This window comes from Culex pipiens, chromosome 2 (genome assembly GCF_016801865.2).
Source record: "Culex pipiens pallens isolate TS chromosome 2, TS_CPP_V2, whole genome shotgun sequence".
NCBI classification, from domain to species: Eukaryota; Metazoa; Arthropoda; class Insecta; order Diptera; family Culicidae; genus Culex; species Culex pipiens.
The window spans coordinates 88,751,880-88,776,759 of record NC_068938.1 but is presented as its reverse complement, the minus strand read 5'-3'; the positions used below and the strand labels follow the sequence as shown (position 1 = coordinate 88,776,759).

At 38.9% G+C, this 24,880-nt stretch overlaps 5 protein-coding genes across 5 annotated transcripts; 2 read left to right on the top strand and 3 right to left on the bottom strand.

Annotated features, from left to right (window-relative positions):
* The first annotated feature begins 3,658 nt into the window (after positions 1-3,658).
* Positions 3,659-4,528, top strand: LOC120424910 (cuticle protein 7-like). Its single transcript, XM_039589203.2, has 2 exons — positions 3,659-3,806; positions 3,868-4,528. Exons 1-2 carry the CDS (start codon positions 3,795-3,797, stop codon positions 4,408-4,410), a joined length of 555 nt encoding a protein of 184 aa, XP_039445137.1. The 5' UTR covers positions 3,659-3,794; the 3' UTR covers positions 4,411-4,528.
* Positions 4,529-10,805: 6,277 nt separating this feature from the next.
* LOC120424914 (cuticle protein-like) lies at positions 10,806-11,656 on the bottom strand. The gene is made up of 2 exons (XM_039589207.2): positions 11,515-11,656; positions 10,806-11,461 (listed from the first exon to the last, which is right to left on the bottom strand). Exons 1-2 carry the CDS (start codon positions 11,587-11,589, stop codon positions 10,952-10,954), a joined length of 585 nt encoding a protein of 194 aa, XP_039445141.1. The 5' UTR covers positions 11,590-11,656; the 3' UTR covers positions 10,806-10,951.
* Positions 11,657-17,118: 5,462 nt separating this feature from the next.
* LOC120424918 (larval cuticle protein A2B-like) lies at positions 17,119-18,671 on the bottom strand. The gene is made up of 2 exons (XM_039589212.2): positions 17,873-18,671; positions 17,119-17,807 (listed from the first exon to the last, which is right to left on the bottom strand). Exons 1-2 carry the CDS (start codon positions 17,882-17,884, stop codon positions 17,232-17,234), a joined length of 588 nt encoding a protein of 195 aa, XP_039445146.1. The 5' UTR covers positions 17,885-18,671; the 3' UTR covers positions 17,119-17,231.
* Positions 18,672-18,864: 193 nt separating this feature from the next.
* Positions 18,865-19,805, top strand: LOC120424890 (cuticle protein 8-like). The gene is made up of 2 exons (XM_039589177.2): positions 18,865-18,944; positions 18,999-19,805. The coding sequence occupies exons 1-2, from the start codon at positions 18,933-18,935 to the stop codon at positions 19,728-19,730; spliced, it is 744 nt and encodes a 247-aa protein (XP_039445111.1). The 5' UTR covers positions 18,865-18,932; the 3' UTR covers positions 19,731-19,805.
* Positions 19,806-23,766: 3,961 nt separating this feature from the next.
* Positions 23,767-24,672, bottom strand: LOC120424901 (cuticle protein 8-like). Its single transcript, XM_039589191.2, has 2 exons — positions 24,516-24,672; positions 23,767-24,456 (listed from the first exon to the last, which is right to left on the bottom strand). The coding sequence occupies exons 1-2, from the start codon at positions 24,525-24,527 to the stop codon at positions 23,863-23,865; spliced, it is 606 nt and encodes a 201-aa protein (XP_039445125.1). The 5' UTR covers positions 24,528-24,672; the 3' UTR covers positions 23,767-23,862.
* Between the last annotated feature and the right edge of the window lie 208 nt (positions 24,673-24,880).

The following is a 24,880-nucleotide window of genomic DNA, read 5'->3' as shown; positions in this document are numbered from 1 at the left end:
TCTGGGATGGGACATTGTATTTCCACGAATGCCCTGGACACTATTTGCCGTGGTTATAGCGCCACAATTCGCTCTGTAGCCAAGCATCTGAAAAAGTCGTATGAAAACATAAAATTGCGTTTTGTCAGCGTTTGGACCAAAGAGTCTATGTCTGGAATTCAGGTTTATCGGATTCTTCGGGAAATTTCACATTAAATTTTAAAATATTGGTGATGTTGAACCGTACGTTTTAAAGATTTGATTTTTTGAAAATAAAAACTGGATTTTTCGAAGCGTCACGCGCCAAAACGGAAAAATGACGAAATCATTTTTTTTTTCTTTAAAACTACGATACTTTAAAATTTCAGCGATGACCGTCCTCCTTTCGTGGACCATTCCATACAAAAGAAATCTATTTTGCATGGAGCGTGGGCAGTATTTTTCTTACCATTTACTAAATACGCGCCGATCTCTGTTCTGCCTTATGGGATTGGAAGTTTAAAGATATGTTGGGGACTCGTCTATTTCTTGCTTTATGTTAAGGCGGGGGACAATGGCCCAGTAACCTCGGAATAGGACCGCAAGGAACTCTGTCATTCTGAAATGGGTCACTGAAAGCTGCGCGAGGGCTAACGCCACCAAATACCCGGGACTGTGATAAGCTGAGATAATATAAGCACACACACACACGCGCGTTTTTGCCAAATACAGGATTTCCTTCAAGTTTCTAGAACAAAGTACAGTCCAGACTCGATTATACGAAGGCCTCGTAAAATTTCACTTCGGATAATCGAATCACGAAAATATGTTTTTTTTTTTTGTTATTTTGTTTTCGAGTTCAGTATGACCCCTAAACTCCACTTAACTGCCCATGATCCCATGAATGTTCCATATTCCGCATTTGTAGTTTGTCCCACACATAAGACTACGTGTTAGGTTTTCGCGAAAAAAAAAACTCGATTTCCTCCTGATTCCTAGAACAAAGTACTGAATGTTTGAGGCTTTTCTATAAGCACACGATTCTGAACCAAACTGCAGCAATATCTCAAAAGCGATGAAAATTCATATGGGACATTTATGCTATCAGGGGCAGTAAAGTAATTTAGAATTTTAAAATCCAAGATGGCGGCCAATATTGTGGTGACAAAACATTTTAGAAAACCAACTGTGGTTGATGCCACCCTCACTTCTTCCCAGCGATGGAATAATCATCATCAAAAGAAAATCTTTGGACGTTCATCAAGATAAAAAATCCAAAAGGAGCATGGCTCTCCTCTCTCGCGCACGAAAGATCGGTAAAAGGAATCTAAAAAAATCATCATCTTGGTTATTCGGCGGAACATCTTTTTCACTACTACACTTGCATGTGTAACGTCACAGGTCGAAAAATGAACTGTCACTTTTTGTAGTTGGGCAATTAGTGTAAACAAAGCGAAATAAATAATTTTAAGTGATGCTAACAAGGAAAATCACAAAAAATCATCCACAGATTGATTTTTTGGAGAAGTTCGGGAGCGATTTTCTTTTGCGTGATTTGCCTCCTCTCTCTTTCGCGGGTGAAGAAAGTTCGCAAGCGAAAATGATTTTTTTGCGATTATTCCATCCCTGCTTCTTCCTAATAATTGATCCGGAAATATATTTCATCTGAATTATTAATTCTATGAAAATTACGTCAAAACTTAAGCAGGGTTTCCAGATTCAGACTCGTTTTGAAAGTCTCCGATCACCTTTCCAACAAATGGCCGGTTGATAAATCCGGACATAGTTTACATACATTTAAGTGCCTAAAAAAACATACATTTAAGTGGCCTCAAAAAAGTACATAAGTATCATTAAAGGGTTTAAACTTGAGACATATTTGAATCAATGTCTGGCCATTTATCTAACATTCCCATATATGAGAAAACACATTTTTATGCATAACATTTGAACTACTTATCAAAACTTCAATTGGTATAAAACTCGATCAATGGGACAATCGGTTCAGCCAGTGCCGAGAAACATGAGCTTGTTTGTTGGTCACACACATTTTTGATTCTGAGTCGATATGCACACATGAAGGTGGGCCCACGAACTTATTATGAAAAGTTCATTTTTAAAGCAGGATTAGGCCAATGTAAATATTTTTCAATGGTTTTGTCCCTCGGCTCTGTCCGGGTCGAGGCGGGGGCAAAAAAAAAATAAAAAAAAAATATAAAAATAAAATTACAAGCCGTAGTTTTAACATTTGAATACAAAAGGTATTTTAAAATGCATTTTACCTTAGTTCAGTTGTTTTGCAATCAATAGCTTTCAAAAAATTAAGATTTGACGAAAACAAAAAAAAAATGCGAAATGGTACTGGACATCGAAAATTTTCCAAGAATTCAAAGTGGTTTTAATTCAACCTAAACATTCTAAAAATTACTCTAAACACAGGAGAATGCATTTTAAATTGATTTCAACTGATTTCACTTAAATTTCTGTTGAATTTTTTATGTTTTTTGAAAAAAAAAATTTGCCCCCTGATTTTTCGGGCCAACATTGAACGATGGGTGGGGGGGCTGTGACAAAAACTTTAAATAAAATTTGTACCAGCCTTATAGCCTTTCCTCAGTGAGGAAGGCAAACATACATTTTATTACTTATTAAGCAATCAACTATTCAAATTTGATTAAAATGTTTTGTTCTAGATTTGATGGTTTACTCAGAATTCCGAAAAGAAATAATTATAAAAATATTTTTAAAATTTTGCCATTTCTCGATACTCAACTGTACAATTTTTGGGACATGGCATTTTAAGGGAAATTTAATGTACCTTTCGAATCTGCGATAATCCAGAAGGGTATTTTTTTCATTTAGAACGAAAAATTTCATTTTAAAACGTCGTGTTTTTTCTAACATTGTAGGGTTATTTTTAGATTGTAATAATGTTATACAAAGTTGTAGAGCAGACAATAACAAAACATAGATTTTAGGAAAAATATATTTTTCAAATTATTCACTAAATTACATAAAACTAAATTACATTCACCGCCTATCGAAGAACTATACTTTATGGATAGCATTTTTACTTAAAATTTTATGTTTCCCTAACTACTTCCGCCTCACTTTGTATACGAAACGCACCCTCACAAATTGCCTTAAAATGCCAACACCATTAGGATGCCACAACAAAAAAAAAACACTCAATTGAAAGGCGTGTGCCCGACCTCACTAAAGTTGAACGCACTTGTACCAGGTATCTCCAAAAGAATTCAAAACTCCCCCAGCATGATCGTCGCCACCAACCGTTGCGTTTGACCTGTTCTCTGTCCGGCCGAAGATCGCGGACTGATCTCATTTTTCCCCCGTTCGCTTCCACATTCTTCGCTCACGCGTGATTCGCAGAAATGCCGACGACGACTACGACCTTCAGGGACTTGCTCTGTTTGTCTGCACACTGCTGGCTGCGTTGATTCACGTGTTGTTCCACTTCCGAAACGATTGATCGCGTCCCATAATTCTTCTTTTGGTCTGATTTTTGTGTTGTTTTCGGCGTCGATCAACAGCGTCGCGGTGGAAGGGGTTGGACATGGCAGTCGTTGTCGCTGTTGTCTCTTGGTTTGTTCTTTGCAAGGTGGTTGCATCCGTTGTGCGATCAACTTGAAGTCCCAAAAGGACCATAACTGCCGTTGCCGAAGACCGAACCGAATGAAGCGGGGTTCTGTGTTCTCAAGGAAACCGCGCAACGGCTGATCGAATCTTTTTTCGGTATATAAACGCGAGATGTCAAAGCAGTGTCATTCAGTTAAGGTTCTACTTGCGAAACAGTGCGACAGTTGAGCAAATTTACAATGGCTTTCAAAGTGAGTTTTCTTGTGGAGAAATGTAGAATTCTTTGACTAATCAGCTTTTATTGTTTTCCAGTTCATCCCTCTGTTTGCCGTTCTGGCCATGGCCAGCGCCGGACTCCTGCCAGCCCAGCCCGTGTACCAGCAGGCTTTCCACGCGGCCTCCCCAGTCTACCACCAGCAGCCCCTGGTGCAGTACTCTCACCAACCGACCGTGGTGAAGACCATCGCCGCCCAGCCCACCTACGTTAAGGCCATCGCCCAGCCAACCATCGTGAAGACCCTGGCCCAACCAACCTACGTCAAGCAGGTCGAAGAGTACGCCCCAGCTCACTACGAATTCTCCTACTCCGTCCACGATGCCCACACCGGAGATATCAAGAGCCAGCACGAAAGCCGCAACGGTGACCAGGTCCAGGGACAGTACAGCCTGCTTGATGCCGATGGCCACCAGCGTATCGTCGACTACACCGCCGATGACCATAACGGATTCAACGCCGTCGTCCGCCGGGAACCTGCCGCCGTCAAGATTGCCCAGCCCGTGACCAAGGTCATCGCTGCCCAGCCCGTGCAGAAGGTGTACGCTGCTCAGCCGGCTTACTACTCCGGACATTACTAAGCCCGGAATAGAGAGTTCACACGCACACGCATGTAACCATCAACTGATCATCACATTATGCTAGGATAGATAGAGAAATTTTTGAAAAGTAAAACGAATTGTTGTTGACAAATTTAAACAATCTTCTTTTCTTCTAAAACTACATTCATCCCAATATTCAAATCACCCTGAAACTCGTTTTTTTTTTTTTGTTGGCACTTGTTTTGGTGATTTTCTTGAGTTTTCACTCAGTTGTGGGGAAAAAACCCAGCTTTTTATAAATCTATGAAAAAGCGTTCAAAATTTGTCAATTGCAGTCGATCAATTGGACTTACAATCCAGAGGTCGCAGGTTCGATTGCCACGGTTTGCGCCCAAATACTCTAAGTGTCAATATGGGTATTCGGCACCGTCGCTCCGTACCATATTCTCGTTCACTTAGGAGCTCAGGGGGCGAAGTCCTTGTAGATAAAAGGAAGAAGACACTAGTGTTTTGTACTGGCAATAGTGGCTGACAGCTATAAAGTCAGCTTCGTTTCTTTTTGCCTTTCTTACAAAAGAAAGGTTTAAGGTTTGCTTTTGGAAAAACGCTTTTTCAGATATCTTAAAAAAATCGTGCGTGGCGAGGAGTCCTCCCAGCAAAAAGTCCTATTACTAATTTGAAGGTTTTGATGCGCTCTTTCGATTGAATTTTGGCCCGAAACCCGGAACTCAAAGCCTAATTTTTGAGAGCTCTTTTTCTGAAATACTTAGGCGATGTCTGTATCCGCTCTTACAAATTTGAGTCTTCCATCATTGGAAAACCGCTCGTAAAACCCACATTTTTTATATTTCAGATTTGTAGTCGTGGGGTCGGAGACGAACATTTTATTTTTCGATTCACAATTTTCAGCCAGTAAATGTGGTCAAAGCCATTTTCAGAGGTATTTTTTTGACTATTTTACAGATAACACTATAAAAGACTGAGTCAGAGGTTCAATCCTCGGGTGGCAGCTTTGGAGCTTTGGTCATCCCGCAAAATCAGTAAAGGTTTTTCTTTCCCTGCTGTCTGCGCTTTGGAGAAACCTCGAGTTAGTCAAAAATGGACTACTCGGCGAAGAGCTCCAATGCCAACTGACGACAGTCGGGTCAATACGAGAGAGCCGAAAAAACTGATGACAAAGGGGAGAGATCTAAAAATAGCCAACAGGGACCGCTCCAGTCCCCGTCCGTCCTCATCATTTGAAGTTGGACATCAACAGCCTGCGAGCCACAACAATTCTTCAAAAGTTGCTCATTTCTCCTTCGCTAGGTCAACTACAACTACTTAGCTTCAGCTGATCTGTGCACTTCGGAAGATAGTTGACTGGCCAACTAGCTGAAGATGCGCTAACAGATACGATGAGTGTTCGGACTCAAAAAACACGAGAGGAGAATTCTTCCTTTCGCACAACCACGCTTCAACGCACTGCGTTCAGGCGCACTCTACCAGTGTATATGTGCATTGGAAAAAGACTGTAAACAGATAGCTTGATTCTTCTCAATAAGATTCGAGCAAAAATTGCAGCCTTAAGAGTATAACAGGGAATCACAAAAGATAGTCGCTAGGACGGTCGAGGTGAACTAATCCCAATATCTGCCCACAAGGCGGACAAATAAAAAATAAAAGACTGAGTACCCTTTATATTTTTCTAATAATGTCAATCTAATATGTTTTTCTTAATTAAATGTTAATACCTTGTGGCCCATTATGTACCTCTGAAATTAAAAAAAATGTATTCGAGGTTTAGCCTAAAAATATTTGAAGCTTTATGTCAAATTCTCACTGGGTGGCATCATTTTGTTTCTGAATAATTAATTGCACCAATATATTTGTCGGAGTTTCATCATTTTGTAAAAAAGGCTCTATTTCACCTCTGGTGATATTAAATTGAGTTTTAAAATGATTTTTGATATTTACTTGAATTTCTTTTTTGTTCTTAAAAACCCGATTTATTAGCCTCTCTTACAAAATTATGAAACTCCAACAAATATATTGGTGCAATTAATTTTTCAGAAACGTAATGATACCACTCAGTAAGAATTTGACCATCAAAGCTTTGAATTTTTTGCGTATTTCTATTACGAAAATTTTGGTACCCTAACATGTATAGGTCATCGCTGAAATTTTCAAGTTATCGCAGTTTTAGTGAAATAAGTAAATTTTTCCCGTTTTCGTCATTTTCCCATTTTTGCGCGTGGCGCGTCGAAAAGCCCAGTTTTTATTTTCAAAAAATCGTATCGCAGAGTATTGAAAACATAACTTTACCCTTTTTTTAAATGTAATGTGAAATTTTCCGAGGAATCCGATAAAAATATTTTCAGACATAGGCCCTTTGGTCCCGAGACCTTCAAAACAGCATTTTAAGTTTTTATACGACCTTTTTAAATGTTTAGCTGGATTTTTGAAACTTCTTACTATTTTTCCCATATAGCCAAACTAATCACCTTTCTTTTGCGACTAGGACAGCTAGGGAAAAAGTGGTTTTTGCGAAAAATGACGAAAATTGCAATTTTTCGGACCACCCTAACACGGCGTAGGTTACCCTAATGGCCAAACAAAAAAAATACGGGTCTAATTATTTCGGCCAAGGAACCCCCAGAAATTTTTTTAGCCCGATCGGAGAACTTTTTTTGCGATTATTCTTTATGTAAACTAATGTCAAAAAGATAAACAATGACTTTTAAAACCCGCCGTTTGACATCCATGATTTTTAAAACCCGCCAAACTAATCGTAGCAAACTAGGCGTTGTCAGGTTATTTTTTAGTTGTTTGGAAATTTTCGTTTGGTGGAACTTCCTGAGTTTGGTTCAAGTTTGGTATTTAATAAATTGATCTTTAGTTATTTTATCTTAAATCGGCATAATTTAACCACGTCCTCCCCAGGTTTGAAAATACTTTCGCTTCAAATCGTTGGAACGTCCGGATCATGTTTAAAACGGCCCTGTAACCGCCTCCGGTTAACTGACGGAGAACGCAAACGACATTCGCTTCCCTGATGCTGGAGAGCTTCGTTCCGACATCAGCGCCACGGTTTTGTGAGCGGTAGAAACGGATATTTGTTCCGAATTCAGTAATTCAGTTCGGGATTTTGGTAGGACCGGTTGATTCGGTTTGAGAACCGGTGCAAGGCTGAAAGTTTCGATATCCCTTGGAGTTTAGATGATGGCAGCCAAAAAAATCGCATATGAAGTGGCTTAGACCTTTGGAGAAGGTAGCAAAATGTATATTAAAAAAAAATTGTTGAGTTGTACGTCAAGATTCGATAAATATAGTCAATTGTTTTAAATAAAACCGTATTTATTTGTTTTCTTTGAATTCAATAAAATTGAAGGGGTTTTTCATGGTTTTTATTTTTATATTTTTTGTGTTTTTTTTTTAACAGGGGATCGATCTTCAAACTACTATTCATCGATATACTGTTGATAAAGTCGTGCGGATCATGACTGCACTGTAAATTTCCAATAAAAGATTCCGGAACATTTTCTTCTGCCCCTCGCAAGCTGTGTTTATAGCCTCGTACTCTTCGAATTGACCATGTTCTTAGTGTTTAGTGCTGAGAATAACTGTCCAAACCATTGCCGTGCAAGTTACATTCAAAATACTTTTTTCAGCAGGGTGAAACTGCAAAGATACTAGTTATTTTATCACACGCCAAACCCTTCAGGGTTTGATAAAATACAAAGTGAACTCCTACAAACCTTTTCCAACTCAAATCCAGGTTTAGACCGTTAGAATTAAGCTTTAGGAAAACGTGACAATGGATTCGCGTTAGATGTAAACAGAAAATATTTGACAATAGGGGAAATATACCCATTTTAATCACCCTAAGCCGTTCGACCAATTCTCATCACTTTTACCGTTTTCCGCTATTAAATCAACATTTTCAGATGTATCAACAATGGAGAGTTGCTTGCTCACTTTTATTTGAGCTATTTATTACTTTGGAACAGTCAAAAACACTTTATGAAAGCTGTAATTTGTGATCAAAGTGCTGATAGGCCGATAATAGAAATAGGCTGAAAAAGGGTATAGTTCCCCTATGTTTAGTTCCATCGCAACCAAGTTTGCTGCGATTTGTTTGGCGGGTTTGAAAAATCATGCATGTCAAACGGCGGGTTTTAAAATTCATTGTTTATGTTTTTGACATTAGTTTACATAAAGAATTGCTGTTTTCGTGGGGTATTGCTGTATAAAACCAAAAATTTAATAATTAAAATTAGGGTATAAGACGTAAAACTCAAATATGGCTGAATCACTGGAAATTAAATTTTAGAAAAGCTTCAAAATTTTTGCACAAGCAGTTTATGACGATTTTTTCGAATCCTATTACTAAATTGAAGGTAAAACCCACATTTTTTATATTGCAGATTTGCAGCCGTGGGGTCAGAGACGAACATTTTATTTTTCGATTCACAATTTTCGACCAGTAAATGTGGTCAAAGCCATTTTTAGAGGTATTTTTTGGACAATGTTACAGATAACACTATCAAATTAGAAGAATTCAGTTTCAAACAAAAAGCCATTCGAAAACATGCGCCATAAACTGCTTGGGCCCAAAATTTGAAGCTTTTCCAAAATGTATTTCCAGATATATAACCATATTAGTGTTTTGCGTCTTATTTTTACCCTATTGTTTCCCATTAAATTTCTGGTTTTATACAGAATCATATACTGCACATCAAATTCGAAGTCCCGGCTCGTTCTCGCTCGAAAGATCGACAAGTCGTCAAGTCGAAGCATAAACGCCAGCACATTAACGCTTGCGCGTATTACGCTGCGCGTGAAAGTGTTCTTTCTGGCTTCTCATAATATATCGACATAGTGCAATATCGATACATATTTTATTATGTTAATCATAGACTAACATTAAAGACTGAGTACCCTTTATTGTTTGCTAATAAATTGTCTATCCAATAAGTTTTTCTTAATTAAATATAATTATCTTGCGACCCATAATGTTCTTCTGAAATTAAAAAAAAATGCATTCGAGGTTTAGTCTAAAAAGATTCGAAGTTTCAGGTCAAATTCTCACTGGGTGGTATCATTATGTTTCTGAAAAATTAATTGCATCAATATATTTTTCGGAGTTTCATCAATTTGTAAGAAAGGCTCTAATTCACCTCTAATGGTATTAAATCGGGGTTTTTTAGCAACACTGAGGAAGGAGATCTAACCATTTTTTAAAGCAATTTCCTATCTGTTAAGCAATCTCTTTTTCTATTTTTTACGAGTTACAGTACGATTTGAAAGAATTTCGAAAGATTTTGAATTCCCAGGAATTATGAAATAAAACTTATGTAAAATAGTACTCGTTTATTCTACTAGGTACACTGTTGTATTCATTCAAAAAAATAGTATTCCACCAACGCCAAATAATTTCAATTGAAGTAGGCGTCTTTGGCATAGCTCTGGTGTAAATTTCAGTGAAATTGTGCAAATTTTATTTTTTTTTAGAACAAGATGTTTTTTTTTTGTTATTTTCGGCACGAAATTATTTTTATTCAAAATTTATTCTTAAAAAGAGTTTCCGTAGCTCTTTATTTCCAGGATTATTTTTCAAAAGGTCGTAAGCGCCAGTTGTAAACAAAGCCGTTTTTCGATTGATTTACGAATTATTAAATTCAAAAATGCTTTGAATTGTTCATCTACAAGTCCTGATATTTTTATTTGTTCCAGAGACAAAATCAACTAAGTGTCGGTGGTCGCGATGGCCGTTACGACGTTTTGCAAGACAGCCAGGGATTGGATCTTGAAAGTTAGTTTTGAAAAATCATGAAGTTTGACTGGACCAAAGAGACCAATTCTTCCCCTAGAGCAGCGATTCTTAACCTTCTTCTAAGCTGGTACCCCCTGCCATGAAAATCAAGTAGGCTCGGTATCCCCGTTGAGAATCGCTTCCCTAGAAAATCTGGAACCAGTCGTGGTAGGTCAGAATTGATTATATTACTAATTGGACACTAGTAGAAGGCTACTCTGTTGGAATCATGGACCAAACTGTACCATTCTAATCAAACTTCTTCTTCTTACTTTATGGAAGGTCTGTATTTTACTAAAATAATAGTATGTTTCATGTCGAATTTGAAGCCAAAGAAGTTTTTTTGGAGTTCTAACAGCAGATTCAAACTTTTTAAGCATAATTCAAGCACTCAATTGTTGAAATATTTGAATACAATCATATTTGAAAATTCCTTATATTTGTAATTTATCAGTTTTAATTGGAATGGATGTTTGGAGGATCATTACAAGAGCGAAATTTTTCGACGATATTTGGCTAAGGGGAATTTTCTAAAATCATCTGAATGAATGTTTCGATGGAAATCCGGCAAAATCCGCAAAATTGACCCGTTTTGTTACATAGTTTTTAGCTAACAAATAAAATAAAAACTTTTGCCAGGTTCAAGTTCAACGCTCATGGGGCAGTTTTTATTAGCGACTTAAACCTACAGAACACACACAGTTGTCAATTATCGTTAAACACTTCACAGTCAGTCTTCACAAGCCATGGTCAGCATTCGACAAATCCACCTCATTTATTCCCCCCTCAATTGTGACGAATTCGATTGGCGATGATCAGCGGGGTGTCGTAGTACTTGACCATGCGCGAGTTCGAGGTGGCGTAAAGTGGGGCCACGCGGTCAGCAGCCGAGGCAATCGGAATCGCCCGGATGGCATGGGCTACGGGGATGACCCGCCCTACGACGGCCGTCTGCGGTTGGTGACGAACGATGGCGTTGAATCCGTTTCGGTCGTCGGCGCTGTAGTCCACGATCCGCTCGGTTCCGTCCGACTCGAGCATCCGGTACTGACCGCGCACCTGGTCACCCTGGCGACTCTCCTGCTGGCTCTTCACATCACCGGACCAACTGTCCAGAACCGAGTACGAGAAGGTGTAGTCCGGGTCCTGGGCACCGTCATCATCCTGGGGCTCGGATCGATACTGCTGGTGTCGGGAGTGTTGCTGCAGCTGTTGATGGTGCTGTTGTTGGCTTTGACGACTCACGGGAATCATGGCGGAACTGGCCGCGGCAGCCAGGGCACAGAAAAGGATGAACTGGAAATGTAGCTCAAATTAAAACTAGAAGATCTTTTAAGCGCATTTTATACCTTTGCTGCCATTTTTGGGTTTGATTTAACTTCTTTGAAGATGCTACCGGAAAATCTCTGAGCTGTCTGATGCATTGCTGTTCTAGAAGCTCATCTTTTATATTCAAAACAGCGGGATAGTTCTAGTGACCATTTTCAACGTAGACCATTGAGAGTATCATGTTTCTTAATCTGTCAAGGCATCATTTCGAAAGTGAACGTTACCTGCTGTTCACTGTCCGTTAGAGTAAGTAATTGGTTTGTTTGGTATTGAATTTCAAACACATGAGCCATTTTCTTCCAATTTGCTGACAATAGCAGTTGTATGTATGTATGTATGTATGATCCCCATACCCGCAGGCAACTTGGTCCCGAAACACATGTGAGCGCTAGGTGAACAATTCGATCATCTTTTACTCCGTAATCTGTACACCCACGTGCATAAGTTGCATCCAGTGCATAAGGGAGGGGACGACGCAAGCGTAAGAAAGTGTGATAAGGGGGGAGGGGAGGTCCGTGATACTGTGACGTCATGCTAGACTATTTCTTGAATACTGAAAATTCAGTCTTAAAATATATTTTTTTTAATGTTTTATGTTTGACAAACTTTACTCATTAATGAAACACGATACATGGTTTAAAAAAACAGACATTTTGATAATTGATTTTTGATGAATGATGCTTAAATCATACTTTGAAAAAAATAAAAAAAATCCAAACACAACCTGCAAAAATAAAAAACTTTCTCGATTGAACTCCGAATAAAAAAATAATCCTACATTTATAAGTCATACTTGAATCATACAACAATTCGACGTCGTCGTGCTATCACAGGGTTGCCAGGTTGCCAGATAAATCTGGGAATGCCAGATTTTTGAAGTGTCAGCCAGAATAAAGATTTACCCTTCTCTGTGCCAGATATTGACAGATTTTGCCAGATTTTTCACTTTATGCTCATCTTATACAAAATTGTTGATTAAAATGAACGTATTTAATAGAAAATCAAATAAAAGTAGAATATGTTTTACAAAAAGAAGATGTAAATTCAACTTTTTTAAGGTCATAAAATCAGTTAAACCTGAATTCTGAATTGAATTCTACAAAATTTTGAATCAATTCATATCCGGCCTCCCCTTCGCCATTCACAATTGTAAAATTTTCGTCTGCCAGATTTTTCCAGATTTTTCGTCGATATTTTGCCAGATTTTTCAAATTTTGACCTGGTAACCCTGTGCTATCATGTCGCACCCGCCATTTTGACGTTCCGAGAAAAACGCGTTTTAATGTTTGACCTTGAATAAACAAAAACGAAAGCACGCAATGTAAACAATAACAAACACGTTTTGTTTGGCTGACCATCCTGTGCATTGTCCCAAAGTTTGGTTGAAGTTGGTTGCTGGAGTCCCGAGTTATAATTAAAAATGTTTACGGTAGTCTAACTTGTACGTGCGTCAAACGCATCCTGACCTGAAATCCCTTTGCCCTTTGTCGCACTTACATCAATTTTCAGGGAGTGACAAGATAGCACGACAGGATTGAAACTTCTTTTATATGTAGAGTGACAAAAATTTTCGGAGCTTTTTTTGGTTTTCATTGAATATCTAAGGATTGAAATCGAATTTTGGGGATCTGTGAAGGTCAAAAGATGAGGCATTATGAGCTGCACAAAATGGCGTTTTTAACTCAATTTGGCCCAAAATGCACGTACGACAAGTAAGCACGATGGCGACGAATTGCTAAAGTAAATTTTCAAAACAACCTATGAGTCATGGATTTTCTATCCAGATAGGACCTATTGAAATTTAATCTAGATCGTACAAAAAATCAAGATGGGAGGGGATCCAACAAAGCGTAACGTACTTTTCAAGTGGGGGGGGGGGGTCGAAGCGTGACAAAGTATGACATAAGGGGTAGGGGGGTTAATTTTGGCCGATTTTAGCGTGACATACATTATGGATGACACCCTAGTTTCATAATAAAAAATACACGAAAAGTTTCAGACGCAAACACAAATAAACACAATAAACGCTTTTTCTCTATACAATTTACAAGGCTGCTTATTTAAATTAAAAATGTATTTTGTCTCAATATTCACAAGTCATCAAACTGTTCAAAACTTCATATCGAGCTATCCATTGCAATTATAATTACATGATAATTTTTACAAACATACGTATTTGCAATGCAAATGCAATGCTTCACGAAAATACTCAAAATTATTGTTTTTGCAATCAAACCATCCACAATAACGATCCCTAGGTCTTTTGTTGTCTCTTTTGCAAGTTTCTTCTCGGAGTCCAAAGGCTTGAATGGAGAGAGCACCCAAATCTATTTCTACTCCAAGGAACCTTCCACTCCAGGGTACGAACTGACGACCTTTGGATTAAAAGTCCAACCGCTTCCAGCGATTCTACGGGAGGAACGGCCTAACAACAACCAAGGCCGGGACTGACGTTTTACTTCCCCATCCGATGGAAGTTAATTTTTTTTCAAATAACCAAGTTTCATAATACAACGAATAAAAATGCTGTTCATTTCAATCAGGCCTGCCCACCGTACGGCTCGCGGGCCGGATCCGGCCCGTGAAGCCATTTCATCCGGCCCGCGACGCTTTTTCAAAATAGTTCTATGTCTGGCCAATTGATTGTCTGCATTAAAAAAATGAGCTTGAAATCAAATTTTGTCATATTATAACAACATGTTTCGTGTTTGAATTTAATTCTTATAAATTCTAAATCGATATTTTTAAACTGAAAAATCGTGCAAGAAAACAAGAAAACAAAATTATCAATTTCTTAAAATAGTGAAACTTATGAACAAAAAACCTTGATTGTTGTCTAAAAATGCTCAAAAAGACACTATATTTAAATGTCTTTCAGTTTGAACTGTGTTCACTAAAAATTGAAGTTTTTTTTATTTTCTATTTTTTAAACAAGGGCGTTGCAAATATTTTTCAAAGTTAATGTCGCCCCCCCTTCAAAGTTGGCCTGAATAATCAGGAGGGCAAAAAAATATGTTGTCGAAAAACTTCTAAGTTTTAATAAAAATTAAAGTTTAATCAACTAAAAACCAGTTAAAATGCATTTTCCCTCGTTTATAATTATATTTAGCATGTTTGCACTCCTTTGAAAACATTTTAAGAGGCAGTATTTGTAGATTCTGCTCGGTTTGTTCTAGAGGTCGTATCGAGGTGCTCCGATTTGGATGAAACTTTCAGCGTTTGTTTGTCTATGCATGAGATGAACTCCTGTCAAATATGAGCCCTCTACGACAAAGGGAAGTGGGGTAAAACGGGCATTGAAGTTTGAGGTCCAAAACACATGAAAAATCATAAAATTGCTCGCATTTCCGTAAAACTTCATCAATTCCAACTCTCTTAGATGCATTAGAAAGGTCTTTTAAAGCCCTTCAAAATGTGCTATAGACATCTAGGATTGGTTTAACTTTTTCTCTTAGCTTTTGCAAATTACTGTTAAAAATGGATTTTTTTAAAACCTTCATAATTTTTGGCAACAGCCTCCAACTCCCATAGGTCAAAAGTTAGGGAATTTCATGGACTATAAGCCTACGGTATTAACTTTTTGGCCAATCGCAGTTTTTCTCATAGTTTTACGATTTTTCTAGAACAAACATTTTACAACGTTAGTTTTTGCCCTGTAGGCCAAGAAGACGGCACTTTTTGGTCTCAATTTTGTCATATTCGGAATCCTCGGTCAATTTCACGTAAGTTAGAAGTATTAGAGTTGTAATTTTGATTTAAAAAATAATTTCAAAAAACATTTTTGAAAAAAGAAATAGATCTTATTTACCCTATAATCAATACCTCAAATGCTGTATCAAGTAGGCGAAAACTTGTTTTACCCCTAATCCGACAAAATTCTAAATAATATTTTAATTAATTCTAAATGGCATTTTTTCCAATAAAATTCAAAATTCCAACACCTCAATCTAATGTAAAATTTTCTGAGGATTCCGAATATGACAAAATTGAGACCAAAAAGTGCCACTATGGAGGCCTACAGGGCAAAAACTAACGTTGTAAAATGTTTGTTCAAGAAAAATCGTAAAACTATGAGAAAAACTGCGATTGGCCAAAAAGTTAATACCGTAGGCTTATAGTCCATGAAATTCCCTAACTTTTGACCTATGGGAGTATGGGTGTTGGAGGCTGTTGCCAAAAGTTATTGAGATTTTAAAAAAATCCATTTTCAACAGTAATTTGCAAAAGCTATGAGAAAAAGTTAAACCAATCCTGGATGTCTATACCACATTTTGAAGGGATTCAAAAGACCTTTCGAATGCATCTAAGAGAGTTGGAATTGATAAAGTTTTACGGAAATGCGAGCAATTTTAAGATTTTTCATGCTTTTTGGACCTTAAACTTCAATGCCCGTTTTACCCCACTTCCCTTTGTCGTAGAGGGCTCATATTTGGCATGAGTTCACCTCATGTATAGACAAACAAACCCTGAAAGTTTCATCCAAATCGGAGCACCTCGATACGACCTGTTTCACATCGGTGAAAAACTCGCTCTTAAATTTTCATGAAATACCGATGAACAGTCCCAAGAAAAGTTTTTTTTTTGCGAAAAAAAATTCCGTCAATACTTCGATATTTTCAAAACTAATGATTGGAAAGCAACTGTACGTTTGTAAAATGCATTTTAAAACACGTTTTTCATAAAAATGTTGAAACCTAGGCTTGAAATTTCAATTTATATACTTTTTTTATTTGATGGAAAAATTGATTAAAGAACGCCATTTTACGCAGCTCACAATGCCTCAACGTTTGACCTTCCCAGATCCCCAAAATTCGATTTCAATCCTGAGATATTCAACAAAAAACCCGATTTAATCCCACCAGGGGTGAGATAGAGCCTTTCTTACTCAAGAATATAACTACTTTCAATTCATAACATCGACTTTGTTTATTTATAACATCAGCACAAAAGAAAGTGACATGATACAAAAAATCTTATGATGAAAGCAAGGTATTATTAATGATGTGTTTTCCACCACACACGAACATCACTCGATCTCCACGGAATTTATTTTCTCAAAATTCGAGGGTTAGAGATAGACGAGTTTTGTCAAGATGAATCGATAGAACGTCGAAAATCAATGCAGTGTGATATTTTAGCGATTTTTCCGATTAGTATTCATGCTGTATCGTCTTATTTACGAAGATGAAAATGACGTCCAGCCATAAAGTAAAACCTATACCTTTCTTTAGTAAGAAAGGCAAAAACAAGGAAAACCGTGCATTGTTGTCACTCTTTATATTCAAGAAAGAAGTTTCAATCTTGTCAGGCTATCTTGACACACCCTACAATGAGAATAATTATTTGAATTAACCTAACCACACTCAAAAAAATGAGTTCGCGTAAACGTGAACAGCGTTCAAGCCAACGGGAACCAGGAAGAAAACTGTTCAACTTTTATAGTGCATTGCACCATGAAAGTGAACAGTTTTCTTCCTGGTTCCCGTTGGCTTGAACGCTGTTCACGTTTACGCGAACTAATTTTTTTGAGTGCAATGATAATAAAAATCATTTTATATTTTTTATATTTATATTATATACATTTTAAGTTTCTTTTAAGCAAATCAGTTGCATAAGAGATGCTTAAGTATTAGCTGTAAGTTATATCCACCGCAACAGGGAACTTCATTTTCTGCATCAATCACACACTTGCTTGTAAATCCATCAGGTCCCAACTGGAAAACAGGAAACTATTGCTCTAATAATGCTGCACACTGATATGGCTGGTGGCATGTCCTCCATGACCTCCATGGTACGCCAGCGGAGCACTGTGGTAAGCAACTGGAGCATAATGGTGCGTGGCCTGGATAACCGGAGCCGCCACGTGGTGCGCATAGGCATGGACGGGCTGGGCAATGACCTTGGCCACCGGCTGAGCGATCTTCACTCCGGTCGGTTCCCGACGGACCGTGGCGGTGAACCCGTTGTGGTGATCGGCATGGTAATCGACGATACGCTGGTGGCCATCGGCGTCCAGCAGACTGTACTGGCCATGGACCTCATCTCCGTGGCGGGACTCATGTTGGCTCTTGATGTCTCCGGTGTGACCATCGTGCACGGAGTACGCGAACTCGTAGTTGGCGGGGGCGTGATGCTCGACACCCTTCACGATGGCATGATGAACCGGAAGGGCATGGACAGCGGCCACGTGATGCACCGGAGCAACGTGATGCTGAGCCGTGTGCAGCTGGATGCTCTGATACGAGGATGCGTGTCCGTGCTGGGGAAGGGCTCCAACGGCGATGGCCGCCAAAAGGGTGGTCAGGGCGATGAACTGTATGGGAGAAGGGTTTTTATTAGTTAATATTGTTGATCTTCACTCATATTCAGAAGACTCACTTTGAATGCCATTTCTATGTTTGCTGCTAAGCTCGTACTAATCCTCAGGTACCGTTAGACTTGGAAGCTGATCGCTCAATCATACCCATTCGACCAGGACCTGCGGTTTAAATACAAACCAAACCAAATCGGCACACTCCGGTGCAAACCGTGACGGGTTTCCATAAACCTGCCAAGAACTCTTTTTTACGGTGGGAAATTGAGTTTTCGTCATACGCACTTCTGTGAGTGTCACCCTTATTTTTTTAATAACGAGTTCTTCCACCCAATTGAAAAATGCATTTGCAGGTTGCACCACACCGGCCAAAGAACCGGCATCGTCGTCGTGTTCAAGCACCCGTTGATTTGCTCACCTGGTTAGAGTTGGTTGGTGGGCCGCAAGAACGACAACCTCGTTGACACCGATAAGTAGCGCAATAAACAGACAAATCCAATGTACCGATTAATGCATGTCCTCGCGCGCTGCGTTGATGAATCAAGCTGCTCCACTTGGTAAATGGACCAGTTATTTCGGCTCGTTTTGACCACCGCCTCGGCAAAACTGCAGCAATACGCATCAACCACCGTCGCCGACATTGGGACCGGGGCTGTAATTCAATACTTTAACGGTGGCCGCAATTACTATCGCCAATCGCGATAAATTGAGCAATAATAAAATACTTTTATAGGTTCGACACACTCCCGATTTGGGCGGTTAAATCATTAGCCGGAAGGCTTTGATCGAAATTAGATTGAAACTAACGAGCAACGCACCAAATTCCGGATTCCAACTCGTGACAAGGCGAGAACCTAAATTAATTGAACCGATCTGATCAACGCGTACTTTTACAATGGAAGCAACTTGTTTCAACAATGTCAGCGGAGCCAAATTTTGGGGGCTCGATGTGGGCTGGGATGTTGCATGTAATAAAATGGAAAGTTGTTACAAGGACTACGAGTCAGAGTTACAGGATAGATTCTTGTTCCAATTGTAACTTTTCTTGGGATATAAAAGACCTGGAATCGCTATCCTGAGCATCATTCAGCGATTGCAAGTACAATCAACAATATTCATACCAACATGGCATTCAAAGTATGAAAACATTTTCTCTAAACCAACCATAAAAACTAATCAATTTTCTTACAGTTCGTTCTCTTCGCCACCCTGGTCGCTGCCGCCAGCGCCGGACTGATCCCTCAGCATGGACACATCGGACACGCTTCGTCCCACCAAACCTTCCAGCAGCATCATGCCGCTCCGGTGCACCACGTGGCCGCTGTCCATGCCGCTCCGGTTCACCACGTGGCTGCCATCCACGCTGCTCCAGTCCATCACACCATCGTGAAGGAAGTCGAGCACCACGCTCCGGCCAACTACGAGTTCTCGTACGCCGTCCACGATGAGCACACCGGAGACATCAAGAGCCAGCACGAGACCCGCCACGGCGATGAAGTCCATGGCCAGTACAGTCTGGTTGATTCCGATGGTCACCAGCGTATCGTTGATTACCACGCCGATCATCACTCCGGATTCAACGCCGTCGTCCGTCGTGAGCCAACCCACGTGAAGATCGCCCAGCCAGTGCACAAGGTCATTGCCCAGCCCGTCCATGTTCATGCCGCCCCAGTTGCTCATCACTCGTACTCGCATGCTGTCCCAGCTGTGGCTTACACTTCCCAGCATCATTCTGCCCCAGTTGCCCATCATTCGTACTCTCATGCTGCCCCAGCTGTCGCGTACACTTCTCAGCACCATGTTGCCCCAGTGGCCCATGCTACCATCTCCCATGTTGCCCCGGTTGCCTACACCAGCGGCCATGGACATGGACATCATGCCACCAGCCACATCAGCCAGATCAGCCACAACAGCCAGTACTAAATTTAAAAAAATACCGATGCAACGCAATCTAGAAGAATTCAAATGAAATAAACGTACAAATTTGTTTAAGTAAACTGCTTTGCTTATTTTTATTGCTTGATTGAAGGGTTTGCCGATTACTAACTTTTACTAGTCATTGATTAAAGTTTTTTTGAAATTAGCTTTTCAAATTCTTATATTACAAGAAAGTAAGGGAAGACTTTTGCTGCAAAAAAATCAGAGTTCAACACTAATCAGCGCTTCAATGGAGCTATCAACGTGCGTTTGTATCCGCTCTTTATATAGTTTGTAAGTTAGTTTTAAGTTATCCTTTTTGTAAATGCAGAACCTACTACATTAGCAATCACTGAATTGCGAAAGATACATTATTTTATGAATAATTTAAAATACTGGTATCAGTAGCGTGACCAGGCACTGACATAAGGGGGGGCACACGCATGGGAAATTTTTTGATTGTGGTGTTTGTGAATGATCCCTTGGACAAATCCAGATGCTTATTTTTTAAATGATTCAGCTTGGTATAAAGGTAATTTATTAAATGACAAATGATGTATTGAAACATGCAAAATGAAATATTATTGCACTATATTTTATTTTAAATGATTAAATACTATATTTTATACATAACTGTATATTTTTACACTTAACAGACACTCTACACAACAAATGCAATCATAAACCGGAGCGTTTGGTACGGCATGTCCACTAGCGTGGCTCACGGATATATGAAAAAGTCAAAAGTGTTCAATTCCAAACGCCTCGACCGGATTTTTGTAGCAATATGGCCCCAGAACATAGCCTGAAACTTTGAGCGCATTTGGTTAAGGTTTAGTACTTCCACCATTGACCTGAAGTTAGTATGGAACTTTTAAAGATTTACTATGGGAAATTTTCACTTTTAACCTCTTCTTAGATAAAGTTTCCCAAAACCCAATCAAATTTTCTTATTCTCAAGTTTCTTATAGGTTTTGATCCGGGGAACAACTTTGTAGAACATCGCAAAGCGCTAGGAATTGATCCTGAAAAGATACAGGATATTTTTTGGAGCTAGGAATTTTTTTTAACGTGCTCTGAAAATTTGCCTGTATTTTTCCGGGATTAATTCCTAGCGCTTTGTGATGTTCTACAAAGTTGTTCCCCGGATCAAAACCTATAAGAAACCACTTCTTTGAGAAAAATTCATAGGGCATAGGAAAATATACTCGAAGAAGAGTTAAAAAGTTGAAAATAAATAAATTAAATTTATTGAAATTTCTTTATAACTTCAGGTCAATGGTGGAAGTTCTAAACCTTAACCAAATGCGCTCAAAATTTCAGGCTATGTTTTGGGGCCATATTGCTACAAAAATCCGGTCGAGGTGTTTGGAATTGAACACTTTTGTCTTTTTCATATATCCGTGAGCCACGCTAATGTCCACGCATCCTTCCTCCCCTGTAGATTCTGTGAAATGTGATCCGTTCTCAGAATCCTCTCCGTGGTAATCACAACGCAGTAGGGCTGGCCGCTTATTTTTTTTCAATACATTTTCGGGTGCTCTCGGATGTACTGCAATTATTAATATTGTCAAGAAAAGTGCTTGGGGCGTAGTAACTGTCAAAATTTTGAGCAAAATCGTTAAGGATAGCTTTTTATCGTTGAAGTTCGTATGGAAAAATTTAAAAAAATGTATGGGGAAAAGCATATTTTAAAATTTCACCAAAAGGTGGCGTTAAATGTGTCGGATCATTGTCCGACATATCCAAATATCCATATCCAATTGGCCGCTCATCACTTTTTTCGAACTGTAATTATACGTTAAATTGCTGATGAGTCAATCAATAGTCAATATAAAGTGCGAAACTCATTTCGGAACTAATTTAGAAATGTATAGTTTTATATTTTTAATATTTATATTGAACTTTGTCCATGCATTCTTTTGCCAAAATAAACCATTTTCCATAACTAGTAGTGGGGCCTGGTCAGTGGTCATACAAACCACGTGGAAATTGTCCATATATAAAAATATATTTTGTATAGAGCGTGGACAATCGTAACAAAGACACGGTGGGTAAGAAGGGGATTATTATGCAACTTGCATGCACCTCGGAAATTCCTTCTGGAGGTTGTTGGGGGGACTATTCTGAGTCAGAAAAATCGATTCCCAAAATATTCTGTCGGTGAAAACTGATTTTATCTCGATTTGAAGTCAAAAAACCTAATATATCACCTAAAACCTCAAAAATACGTCTAAAATCTCGGTCTAACTCTGGACAAAGATGTAATTTTCCATCAATATATCAATTCTTAGTGCCCAAAATATATTCCTGACATAGTACACCTTAAATCGGTCCATGACTTGAGACCCAGCGTCATCAGGATGTGTAAAATAGTGTTATTTCTAAAAAAATATTTTCAATTTGCTCTGGTAAATAAACTGCCGTGTCTGAATTCAAAAACTAATGTGGTAGCATTGTTGCAAACAAAATGAAGAACAATTTTGCAGAAAAAAGTATGACATTTTATCCATTTTCAGTAAAGTTATGTCTATTTTAGTGGGAAAATTGTTGCCAATTTTCAAAATTCTTCGATATTTAACTCATTCCTGTTATAAACAGCTACTACGATCATACTCAGTAGGATGTAACAAAAATTACTTTTTGGCGGGCATTCAGGGGCTGGTTCCGGTGGGCGTACTGAGCTCAAATCCCAAATATGAGCTTGATTGAACTTAATAGGAGCTGTCGCTTTGCATTTTAATTTTAATTGGGATTTAACCAGTAAAAAACATGGTTTTTCAAAAATGTAGATTTTGAGGCACTTTAGACACTAATGCGTTTATCTTCAACATCATTGGCATGTAGGACAGATCCTTGCACATTAGTTTTTGAATTCAGACATGATAGTTTATTTACCAGAGCAATTTGAAAATATTTTTAAAGAAAAAACACTATTTTACACCTTCTCATGACGCTGGGACTCAAGTAATGGACCGATTTAAGGTGTACTATGTCAGGAATATATTTTGGGAACTAAGAATTGATATTTTGATGAAAATTTACATCTTTTTCCAGAGTTAGACCGAGATTTTAGACGTATTTTTGAGGTTTTAGGTGATATATTAGGTTTTTTAACTTCAAATCGAGATAAAATCAGTTTTCACCGACAGAATATTTTGGGAATCGATTTTTCTGACTCAGAATAGTCCCCCCAACAACCTCCAAAAGGAATTTCCGAGGTGCATGCAAGTTGCATAATAATCCCCTTCTTACCCACCGTGAAAGAGTACAAAGTAAGAAGAAATTCAAAACAAATCGATAGGACAGGAGGGAGCTACTAAGAGCTCAGCATCTCTGTACAAAGACACTTTTTAAACTTCTGAGAAATTGAAAGTTTAGAAAGAAAAGTCAAAGATTTGATAAAGTAAGAAGAGTAAAAAGTAAGAAAAAGTACATTTTATTAACATTTTCAATATTAAAAAAATTAAAACATTTGCGCTTTGAATTTTAGAAACTATAAGTATGAAAAGACTAAAAACAAATATTTTAGATTGTTAAAATGTTGAGCATAATTTAAAAAAAAATCTAATTTTTTTTTATAATTTTTAGACCAGGAAATTTCATGAAAGTTCAATTTTTAACATTGAAATCGAACCAAGTCTTTCAAGGAAATCGCGAGTTGAATAATGAAGGCTATCAGATGACACTAATCAACAAATTCGAAAAAAAAAATCGGTTTCATCAAAATTTCACCTTTTCAAATTGCAAAAAACGAAAAAATTTCGAACGAAAAATACCTAAAAACAAATTAAGTCGTTTTTGGAATGTTTAGAACGCCATCAAATTGGGCGAGCAATTTTACTTAAAATCCCAGCCTTAAGTCAAGTTTCTTATTTGTCGTATCAATTACTCAACGAATAAGAAAGTTGTTGACCTTATTAAGTAGGATCATGCAAATTTGGCAAATATGTACAACTAATGTACAACATAAGCTTCAGAGACAACACCAATAATGACTGTTATTTTTTAAGCATAATGAACTAAAGCTCAAACAACAAAATTAATCATTTTAAAATTATGTATATTGAACAACATGTTGGTAGCAGTACATTTCCTAACACTATTTACAGGTTCAGTTCGCTAGTAGGATTGGCATTTAGTAATGATATCCCGAAGACAGACCATGTCCAATGTGCTGGGTGCTGTGGACAACTGGGGCAACATGGTGCTGGGAAGTGTAAGCGATAGCTGGGGCAGCATGGGAGTACGAGTGATGGGCAACTGGGGCGGCATGGACATGGACGGGCTGGGCAATGACCTTGTGCACTGGCTGAGCGATCTTCACGTGGGTTGGCTCACGACGGACGACGGCGTTGAATCCGGAGTGATGATCGGCGTGGTAATCGACGATACGCTGGTGACCATCGGAATCGATCAGGCTGTACTGGCCATGGACCTCATCTCCGTGGCGGGTCTCGTGCTGGCTCTTGATGTCTCCGGTGTGCTCATCGTGGACGGCGTACGAGAACTCGTAGTTGGCCGGAGCGTGGTGCTCGACTTCCTTCACGATCGTGTGATGGACTGGAGCAGCGTGGATGGCAGCCACGTGGTGAACCGGAGCGGCATGGACAGCGGCCACGTGGTGAACCGGAGCGGCGTGGTGTTGGATGGTTTGATGGGAGGAAGCATATCCGTGCTGTGGGATCAGACCAGCGCTGGCAGCGGCGACCAAAGTGGCCAACAGGACAAACTGTGAAAGATGTACAATAAGTATGTTTTGTAAATATTACAAATTTAAGTTTTGCTTACTTTGAATGCCATTTCGATGTAACTGTGGTAAATTGAGCTGTTCTCAACGAATGATACCAAATTGTCACAAATCGGCCACTTTTATACTGAATCTGTTCTGTCCCCAAACCAAGAATCAATCTCAACCCGTAAGGACGACTATCGCAGTAATGACGTCCAGCAGACCTTGGTGGGTGTGTACAACTTTCTCTTTCCGTAAGCGAGCCCCCACGAAAATTGGCGGTGTTTTTCGAATTTCCAGCGTATCTATCATCCACCAACCGGGGACCAGCCCCCCTCGTAATGCGCAATTTAAGCGGATCAAACCAGAGCAGACAGTTGCGCAGGAATGCAATACGGCGGCGCATATTTCGCTTGCATACAAA